Source organism: Gossypium hirsutum, chromosome A06, assembly GCF_007990345.1.
Source record: "Gossypium hirsutum isolate 1008001.06 chromosome A06, Gossypium_hirsutum_v2.1, whole genome shotgun sequence".
In the NCBI taxonomy this organism is placed as follows: Eukaryota; Viridiplantae; Streptophyta; class Magnoliopsida; order Malvales; family Malvaceae; genus Gossypium; species Gossypium hirsutum.
In genome coordinates this window covers 112,194,183-112,204,122 of record NC_053429.1, presented here as the reverse complement: position 1 = coordinate 112,204,122, position 9,940 = coordinate 112,194,183, and the positions used below count along the sequence as shown (strand labels likewise).

General features: G+C 33.2%; 1 protein-coding gene across 2 annotated transcripts; it reads left to right on the top strand.

The window, feature by feature from the left end:
- Positions 1 to 831: 831 nt before the first annotated feature.
- On the top strand, positions 832 to 4,669 carry LOC107961845 (ubiquitin receptor RAD23b). Of its 2 annotated transcripts, XM_016898007.2 has the most exons (12): positions 832 to 1,141; positions 1,262 to 1,423; positions 1,986 to 2,024; positions 2,134 to 2,210; positions 2,308 to 2,352; positions 3,263 to 3,440; positions 3,537 to 3,671; positions 3,785 to 3,850; positions 3,971 to 4,018; positions 4,095 to 4,204; positions 4,274 to 4,352; positions 4,432 to 4,669. In XM_016898007.2, exons 1-12 carry the CDS (start codon positions 1,076 to 1,078, stop codon positions 4,546 to 4,548), a joined length of 1,122 nt encoding a protein of 373 aa, XP_016753496.1. In that variant the 5' UTR covers positions 832 to 1,075; the 3' UTR covers positions 4,549 to 4,669. The 2 variants fall into 2 exon arrangements, with proteins under 2 accessions (XP_016753496.1, XP_040971548.1); XM_041115614.1 differs by lacking the exons at positions 832 to 1,141; positions 1,262 to 1,423 and adding an exon at positions 1,542 to 1,874.
- Positions 4,670 to 9,940: the final 5,271 nt, after the last annotated feature.

Sequence of the window (9,940 nt, the reverse complement as noted above, 5' to 3'; positions counted from 1 at the left end):
TGTGGCAATGCCGGGAAGACCAAGTCAACATTTTTCACGCAACAGTTCTAGCTCAAGTTCAAACTTGTACCAGATAAATCGCCCTAAAAGAGGAGAAGATAATCATGAGCTATTAGTCGACCCTAGCCTAATCTATCTATAAAAGTCAAAGGAGGAAACCCTAAACGGCAAAAAAAAAGTGGGAGAGATCCTTAGGCGTGAATAAGGATTTGGCTGTGCAAAGGAAAGGAAGTTGAAGGCAGTCATTCTTAGCCATCATAGGACGCTGTGCTGCCGAAGTGTGGACTAGGCAAGCGAAAGTTACTTCCCAAAGTTCTTCCGTTATTTTCATTAGTGTTCCTTCGAAAGACTGAATTGAAGTAGTTGAACACAATGTTGAATATTATTTTGGTTTGGAATTTTATTTCCCAGCCCATGAGCTTAATCTCATAGGGTTGAGGTTACTTTTGATGAACCTTAAATTGTTTTTATGGATGCAGTATATATCTAATTTACTTTACTGCTTCATTTGATTGCTCTTATTTCTCAATGAAAATGCAAACGATCTCTAAACATAGAAACTATTCGCATACTTATAAACTGATTCTGATTCCGAAAGGGTCGAATTAGTTGGATTAAAATTAAATGAAATGAGCAAGTATTTTATGCTTCAATCTGATCCTTGTGAGAACGATATTCACTCTCACTTTATTACTTAAACTAACTTGTAAAGTTGGACAAAATCACACATCATTTTACACGCGACAACTAATTCAATTATATCTCAAAATTAAGTTTAAACTTAAAAATAAAATATATATTTAATTTAGCTTAAATCGAGTATCAAGACTTAATAATATTCAATCTGGGTGAGGAAGAGGGCAGGCAAAATCTAAGAGCTGCTTCTAACAAATTAATTTAAAGAAGAAAAAGAGAAGGCTTCTTTGTGTCTCTTTCGCTTTTATTCTGATTCTCTGTGGATCCCTATAAAAAAAAAACATTTTTATTAGGATTCTCTCTCTCTCTCTCCCTCCCTCTCTCTGAATTGTTAGTCAAATTCCCAATCTGAAACGCCGCTGTTTCTCAATTCACCGAAATGAAGCTCACCGTTAAAACCCTCAAGGGTACCCACTTTCAAATTACTGTTAACCCCAACGACACGGTTCTCCTCTTTCTATTGCTATCTTCATTTCTTTTTCCTTCTTTTTTTGTCTGGTTAAAAATTGGGATTGAAATTTCAATCTTCTTCTTCTTCTTCTTCTTCTTCTTTGCTTTTTATTAGGTTATGGCTGTGAAGAAAAACATAGAAGGTATACAAGGGAAAGACAATTATCCATGCGGCCAACAGCTTTTGATTCATAATGGGAAGGTTTTGAAAGATGAAACTACTTTAGCTGATAATAAAGTCTCCGAGGATGGTTTTCTTGTCGTCATGCTTAGCAAGGTATAATTTTCTCTTTTTTTAAAAAGAAAATGGTTACTATAATACTATGTTGGCTAATCTCTTAATTAATGTATTTTTTTTTTTTTTTTGGTTGTGTATTTTGTACTTATATTTCTACAAGATGGAAATTAGATTAGTAGGTGTTTGGACCATTGTAATTTTTAGATAATCTGTTGGCAGCTGCATGTGGAAGGTTAGTTGTGATAAATTTTCCTAATTGAAGGTGGGATTTGATCCTAGGATAGTTTTTTTTTTTTTTTTGGTTAAGTTTGCCTGCTTGCACTTCCTTGTATCAAGCTGTCTTGATTGTTTGAATCTTATACTAATGTGGGTTTATATAGTAGTCTGGAGAGGCTTTCATTAAAAGCCTTGACGTGTTTCAAAGAAAAAAAGGGAAATTTTGACAAGCAGTGTGGAGAGTTTCATGATTTCTTCTTTTAGCTACTTTCCTGTACGTTCTACGGTAGTTTGATATCTTCGAATGGTTTTTGAAATTTCTGGTTTAGCATGATACATGCACTTGTAGTATTACTTACACTCTTTTATCTGGATGTTCTTACAGAGCAAGTCCTCGGGTTCAGCTGGGGCATCATCTGCTCAGGTGTCTTACTCTTTTTGATTCTTTTTTGTTAGGTTGAGCATTGTATTTTAGTTCCACTTCTAGTTTCATATCAGTATATAAACAACTTTATCCTTGTCTTACCTGACAGCCTGCTTCTTCAACTCCATCTACAATTGCACCTGTCTCTAATCCTACCCCTACCCCTGAAGCTCCTACACGAGCACCGTAATTTCATTCTACTATTTCTTCCTCCCACAAAACATGCCCTCTTTTAGGTTCAGCCACATTTATCTTATGTTTATCATAAATTCTTTTATTGTAGGGCTTCAATGGGCACCACATCCGCTTCCGATGCTGCAACAGCTAAGTATGTGGTGTCTATCTCCTAAGTACCTGTTTATTAGGTCAATAGATGCTTGAAATTATGTTCTTGGATCTCACACCACTAAATTGTCATGATAGGCAAGTATTTAGAACCACCTGTGATTAGGCTTGACTTGTATGGAGCGGTGGTTAAAGTTCTTGTTAGACACTTGTTTGACACGGGTTCGAACTGTGTTACCCCGTCCCCACCCCTATTATTTGTATAAAAAAAAGAACCACCTATGGTTAGTTTGTATCGAAGAAAGAAGATAATAAAATAGGAGATGCTAGTTAGTACTTTGATTTCCTTTTGGTTGATATTTCCAACGACTGGAGGGAACCCTCCCCCTCTTTTTTTTTATTAACTTGGCTGGTTAGAAAGCAGAATAGCACTTATTATTTACACTATGCACTGCTGTTTCTTATCCTTTTTGTCTGTATTGAACATGCCTAACACTTACCTAAGAGGATTCAGTTATTTGTTACTTCCCTATGCATACTTTTTGCTGTGAAGGTCACATATATTTCAACCAGGCTGGCTCTGTAAGAGCAGTTTTGATAAACCAAATACTAACCTACTTTTTACAGAACTAAGCAGTACAACTGTCAACAGAAAGATAATCACTTCATTTTCAGTTTGCTTTACTGATTGGAATTGTTTAATCAGTTGCTTTGTTGCTGTAGTAAGTAGTTCTATGTCTCATCTGACATTGCATCTGTTGAAAAATAATGCTAGGAATATTTTCTTCTTTCTCTCGACATTGAGACAAAACTTCCAGGTGTTATCTGATTAATTCCTTCTTTTGTAATTTGTTTCTTGAAAAGAATGTATATTGCAGTGCTCTCCCTCTACTGCACCTCTTGTATTTTTTTAATTTTGTGAAAGTAATGGGGAAAAGATTATCTTGATGCAGTCCAAATACCAATACCCATAGTCAAGCTGCTTCCAATTTAGTCGCTAGAAGTACTCTTGAACAAACTATCCAACAATTGATGGATATGGGTGGTGGCAACTGGGACAAAGAAACAGTAACTCGTGCACTTCGGGCTGCTTATAACAATCCAGAGAGAGCAGTCGATTATCTATATTCCGTATGACTGGAACTTTATGATTGTATCAAAGCTAGAATTCTAACATTAAACTACCATATTTGTTTGGATGCGGTTCTGATGCTATTTTATCTTCAGGGGATTCCTGAATCAGCAGAAGTCGCTGTGTCAGTGGCTCATTTTCCCACAAACCAAACTACTGAAACTGGTGCAGCTCCTATTGCTCCTGTTTCAGGGGCTCCTAATTCATCTCCTTTGAATATGTTTCCTCAGGTAAAACCTTAGAGGCTTGGACTGTGAAGTACTTCAATCATAACGCAATTGTTGTTAGTTATCGTGTGCGCTGGATTTTATTTCTCATTCCCAACATGCTGAAATGATACTAGGAAACACTCTCTGGGGCTGCTGCTGGTGGGCTTGAATCCTTGGATTTCCTCAGAAACAACCAACAGGTGTAGTCCTGTTAAAACATTTTTGCTCATTTGCTTTCTCTTGTAACCATGAAGATCTCTCATTCTGACATATGAAATGCTAAGTATGAAATGCTAAGTGCACCTTTGTTTGCATTTTAGTTCCAAGTGTTGCGTTCAATGGTACAATCAAACCCGCAAATTCTACAGGTTCACATTTCTATGTTTTCACTATCTAAACATAGCAGCAGTTTATTGTTCTGGAATTGATCTTCTTTGGTTACAGCCCATGCTACAGGAGCTTGGGAAGCAAAACCCCCTGCTTTTAAGACAAATTCAAGAGCATCATGCAGAATTTCTTCAGCTAATAAATGAGCCTCTCGAAGGTTCTGAAGGGTTAGTGCTTATGCTATGGATGGAATTGTTGACTTAGCATAGCATCGGTAGTAATATTTTGTGTTTCAGGGATGTATTTGATCAAGCTGAACAAGAAATGCCTCATGCTATCAGTGTTACCCCAGCAGAACAGGAGGCAATCCAACGAGTATGCGAATCTGTTGCTATTATTTTGTTTGGATCTTCTCTAACGTCTAAATTTTTTTCTTTTAATCTGGTTTTTGAAGCTTGAAGAAATGGGATTTGAGAGAGCCCTGGTCATTGAAGCCTTCCTGGCATGTGACCGGAACGAGGAATTGGCAGCAAATTACTTATTGGAGAACGCCGGAGATTTTGAGGATTGATTGATTACCTTATTTGGTTCATAGTTTTGGATGTATCTGTTAGATAAGTTTACTTGGGGTATTACTGTTTGGACCAAGCATTGGTATTAATTGAGTGCTATATAAAAAATTGTTTATGATCCATAGGCTTTTCACACGATTAATTCATTTTCTATTTTTTTACCTCATTTTGCTACTTAAAATATTATTGTTTCTGGATTAATCAAAAAAAAAATTGTTGGTTGTTTTAGCATTTAAATTAGCGCTATTGTTTTTTTCTTATAAAAACATACAATTTTTCATTTTCATATATATAACTTTAAAAATAAAAATAAAAAATCAATAAATGTACGTATAATCTAAAAAACATATCAACTTTAAATATATATGAAATAATTAAACATTTTTCCCAAAGAAATTAGAAGTTTTGGGTAATTTTTTTTAAAATTAAAAATTTTCTATTTTTATAACTTTTTAAAATGTCTATATATATTTTTATAAAAGAAAGGTATGTGGCACTATTTATTAGCTAAAACGATCCGTTGCTGGGTTGGTTTGTTTGTTTTTAATTGTGTTAAAAACTGGGAAAAAAAGTTACAACGGATGAATACTTGAAGTAGTAAAATGAGGAAAGAAAATTTTGAGTTAAAAATCAAGAATAACTTCTAATCAGCTTTCTTGAACCTCCTATAAACAAACCTAGCAACTAACACGTACAAAAAGCATTTAAAATATAACACCAACATATAATACATGATAATTAATCATATGAAATTTCTTAAGCATTAAACTATTAATATATTAAAATTCATACGAAAAATTTCAGCTCCTCCACTTTTTCAAACTATATCTTTGTTTTGATTCGGTGGCGCCAACCTTTAAATTGTTCGCTAGTTATGACTTCTTCAACATTATTTTCCTAGTATTTATTTTATTTTTAATTTCAGTTTACATTATCGTGATTTTATTTACAGTTTCATGGTTTTTATTGTATTCATTCTGTTTTTTTTTAAAGCATATGTGGTTTATTTTTAGTTTCTAATCAAGTTTTAGTGTATATATGAAATTTGCTAATTTAAGAGTGTTGTAATGTAACGACTCGAAAGTCAGTGAAATAAAAAATGATGGTTTTGGAATGTTATTTTTTGATGATATGATCAGTGAATATTATCTAATATATTACAGTATTATATTGAAGTTTGGTTTAATAATTTTGGTTATTTGAAAAGTTAGACAAGGTATAAGTGTACTGATTCTAAAGTCGATAGTTTTAGAAATTGAGATATCGGAATCTCATTTTCGTAAATCAGACTTGTAAATATTTTTATTAAATATTTATGGAGTTATTTTAGAAAAGAATTGAATTTCGGTTAGATAATTTCGTTGAATTAATGTGTAATTTGAGTATAAGGACTAAATTGCGTTAAATGATAGAAGTATGAATTGATATTAAGTTGAATTAATGATTAAAGGATTTAAAAAGCAAATACACCTTTGTGATTATTGTAGTGGACGGTCATGGGATAAAGTATTATATACATAAGTTAGATATGTTATTATTAACATTAATATATGTAATAAAATTATATAACAACAAAATGTGCTAAGTGGATTGACAGAGACTGTAGCTATTCTCTTCTCATTCTCTGCATTTCGAAACAAGAAAGAAGAAGAGACGCACGGCATTAAAGGATGTAGGCTTTTTTAAGCTTTAATTGGTTAGTTAATTTAGTCTATTTTTTTAATAATTTTTATGTTTTTAGAATCTCAATGCTACAAGTTAGCTGAACCATGTTGTAACTTTTGTTATTGTTAAAATTTGAGTATGTTACCTTAGCTGAATGGTTGAAGTTTAAGGTGTTATTTTGATAGATTTTAAGGTTAGATGTGAAATAGAACTAATTTGTAAAGTCAACAGATGATTTTGTATAATAAGAACTAAATTGTGCAAAATTCAAAATTTGGGGTGTAATTGAGATATAGGAAGTCCTATAAGGACTCTAGAAAATTCGACATTAGGTTTTGGGGATTAAATGTGAAAATTTTTACAGTCTCGATTTTTGGACTAAATTGAATAACATGCGAGTTGTATAATTTAACAATTGAATTCGAATTGGGATGTGTAGTGTTAATTTATTATATTTGTTTCAATACGTAGTTAACGTTGACCCTAAATCCTTGAGAAAGAAAGGAAAAGACAAGATCATCGACAAATAGCTCGAAGTTCACGGTTTGTGTTTCTATAACCCAAACAACTTCAATTGTTACACTTATGAACTGTTTTGCATAAGAAGATCATGCGGTAAGCTATAAATGATAAAAAGAGATGAATTGATCCGATTCAAATTTATTATTTGTGATGAGGATTAAAGTGAATAGTTTTGGTAATATCGTATAATAATATAAATATGACATTAAGTTTGTTTTGAGATGTGATATATATAAATATAATTGTGTATATGTATATAGGTATGATGGATGAAATAATGATATGGATTTGGGACATTGATTATAAATGAAATTGAATAAAGGATACCAGAGTTAAGTCCGAAAATGTGTATATAACATTGATGTGATAAAAAATATTTTGATTGTTATACGGAGAAATGTATATATGTTACAATTATGTTAGGTTGAATTATTATAAGTAAATCGAATTAGAATATTAAATGGTACATTATGACATGTAGTTTTTCAATATTAATTTGTACTAGATCTTTTTGTTAAGTCATGCATTACATAATTTATATTATAATTTAATATTAGATATAGAAATACCATTGAGTTATACTTAGTGTACGTTATCATTTGTTCGTGTGTAGGTTAGATATTATTCAGTTCGTAAGTCGATTCAGCATTTAGTGAGAATCCCGAATTCAACTATTGGTGAAATGTTCTTTTGATTTTGGCATGTGCCTAGGATGTTCCATGTATATATATGTGTGTAATGCTCATTTTGTATCTTGATGGCATTTAAGTTTCTAATTTATAAGTATTGTATATATATATGTGTGTGTATGTGTGGTTGATAGGGATGATTATCTTGAAGATGTTTATATGTATAATGATTAAATAGATGAGTAGTTGATATGTTAAGGTAGTTGTGGCTAATGCATAGTTGTGAGAGTAATAGTTAACATATGATTTGATCTTAATAGATGGTAATGCTTTGGTGTATTTGTAACACCCCTCACCTGTATTCAACACCGGAATAAGGTTATGGAGCATTACCGGACTTATAAAACATTTAAACATTCAATTCACATATAATTTCACATTTCATGAAAACATTATTCAAACTCAAGCACATTGTCCCTATAATGAGCCTACAAGGCCCTAAACATGCTTTGGGAGTAGTTCGGGACTAAACCGATAACTTAGGAAACTTTCACAAAACCTTAAAAAATTTTCTCAAAATAGGGGCACACACTCGTGTGGCCCGCGTGTCTCTCACACGGCTATAGACACGCTCGTGTCACCGGCCGTGTGGACATTTGAAATGACAGCACATGGTCGTGTCCCAGCCCGTGTCCGACCCCATGTAACTCTCTGACTTGGGTCACACGGCCAACACACACGCCCATATGGCTAACTCATGTGCCCTAAAAATGGCCATACACTCTCGTGTGCCAGGCCGTGTGCTAGGCCATGCCAAACCTGTACGGAATACTGACTTATGTCACACGGCCAAGTCACACGCCCGTGTGTGAGGCCATGTGGAGCTTACTAACTTGATTTTAATTTCAACACAAAGGGACACATGGCCATGTAACATGACCGTGTGTCACACACGGCTGAGACACACACTCGTGTCTCTGCCCGTGTGGACAAAAATAGGCTATTTACCAAGTCAATTTTCCACCCAAATTTGTGCACACCTACATCAAAACATTTGGTAGCAAACATATCATATAAAAGGCATTCCAACATCCTTACTCAAGTATATTTCAAACCTTTTTCCAACACTAACCAATCCAAAACATAACTACCACAATATGGCATCAAAATTCATACCAAACTTTACTTACTTAAACATCAAAATGGCTAAATTCAAATATGCATTATTTAGCCTAATTTCACAAGCAAACCAATTCTCAATATCAACCATTTAGTATCTACCATATCCATATGCAAAAGCTTCATAATATAAGCCATACACATATCTATCATGAACTTACAATACAAACCATATATGCACATATATATACATAGCCGAAACAACCAAATTAAGACAACTCTCATGGCTATATTTACAAACCAAAACATATACATTTACAAGTCATTTCAAATGACCAAAATCATTTACCTATACATGCCATATACTTAAAATACCAAAGTTTATAGGTGTAACACCCCTAACCCGTATCCGTCACCGGACTAAGGTTAAAGGCATTACTAGACAAATCAAAATATTTTACGAACAATTCATATACATCATTCACAATCATAGTCAAACATTACCATAGAGTATAGAGTATCTTATATAGGTCATCGAGACCTTAAACATGCATTACAAAGGGGTCGGGACTTTAACAGCCTGATTTTGGGCCTAGTCAGAATAGTGGTCTCAGGATCACAAATCCAAAGTCAGAGAAATTATTTTATTATTATTTTGATATTATAGCATGTTTTTAAAAGTGCATGAAAAATTTGGTGAAGTAATTTTAGCGTTTGTGAGTTTAATTGCGTAAAATGACTAAATCGCATAAAGTGAAAAAGTCCTAAATTGATAGCTAAAGGTGTCAAATAGCTGGAGAATAAAATTTTGGGGTCTTTAAAGGGTAACTAGACCCTTTTTAAAAGATTTTGGCCTTCCATGAGACAAAAAAGAGTAAATGGTCAAAATGTTAGGTAAGTGATGACATTTTATGTGATAAAATAATACCCTAAGTGCCTAGCCTTCATCTTTTTCACCTATTCTTTCTTTTTAACCAAAAATATCAGCCAAGAGAAGAGTTTTGAAGCTTGAAATTTTTAGTAACTTATCATCTCTAGAAGTAAGTGATTTTCATACCCTTTGTTGATGATTTTTGCATTTTTGAGACCCTTGAAGCATAAGCTTTCAAATGAGGGTACTATTTTGCAAAATGATGAAGCGTTTAGCGTTTTTTCATGAAATGATTTTTAAAGTTTTCTGATTTTTTATGGAAGAAAATGATCTTGGGTGTCTTATAAATAACTTTTGTGAAAGGTGTTAGCATGAAAACACCTAAAAGGACTATTTTGCATAAGTTGTAAAATAGATGATAAGTATGTGAAATAGTGGGAATTTAAAGTTGCTATAAGAGTAGAAAGGGTTCGGCTAGGCTTAAGATGTGAAGAAATTCAATAAAAATCAATTTTTGGGCTTAGGGGTAAAATGGTCATTTTGCAAAAGTCTAGGGGCAAATTGGTCATTTTGCCCAACTATGAA

Bases quoted from the DNA above. Each gene is read 5' to 3' on its own strand.
- LOC107961845 (XM_016898007.2), top strand. From the start codon at position 1,076: ATGAAGCTCACCGTTAAAACCCTCAAGGGTACCCACTTTCAAATTACT. The intron at 1,142-1,261 runs GTTCTCCTCTTT...GCTTTTTATTAG, and splicing joins CTGTTAACCCCAACGACACG to GTTATGGCTGTGAAGAAAAA. The intron at 2,025-2,133 runs GTGTCTTACTCT...CTTACCTGACAG, and splicing joins CTGGGGCATCATCTGCTCAG to CCTGCTTCTTCAACTCCATC.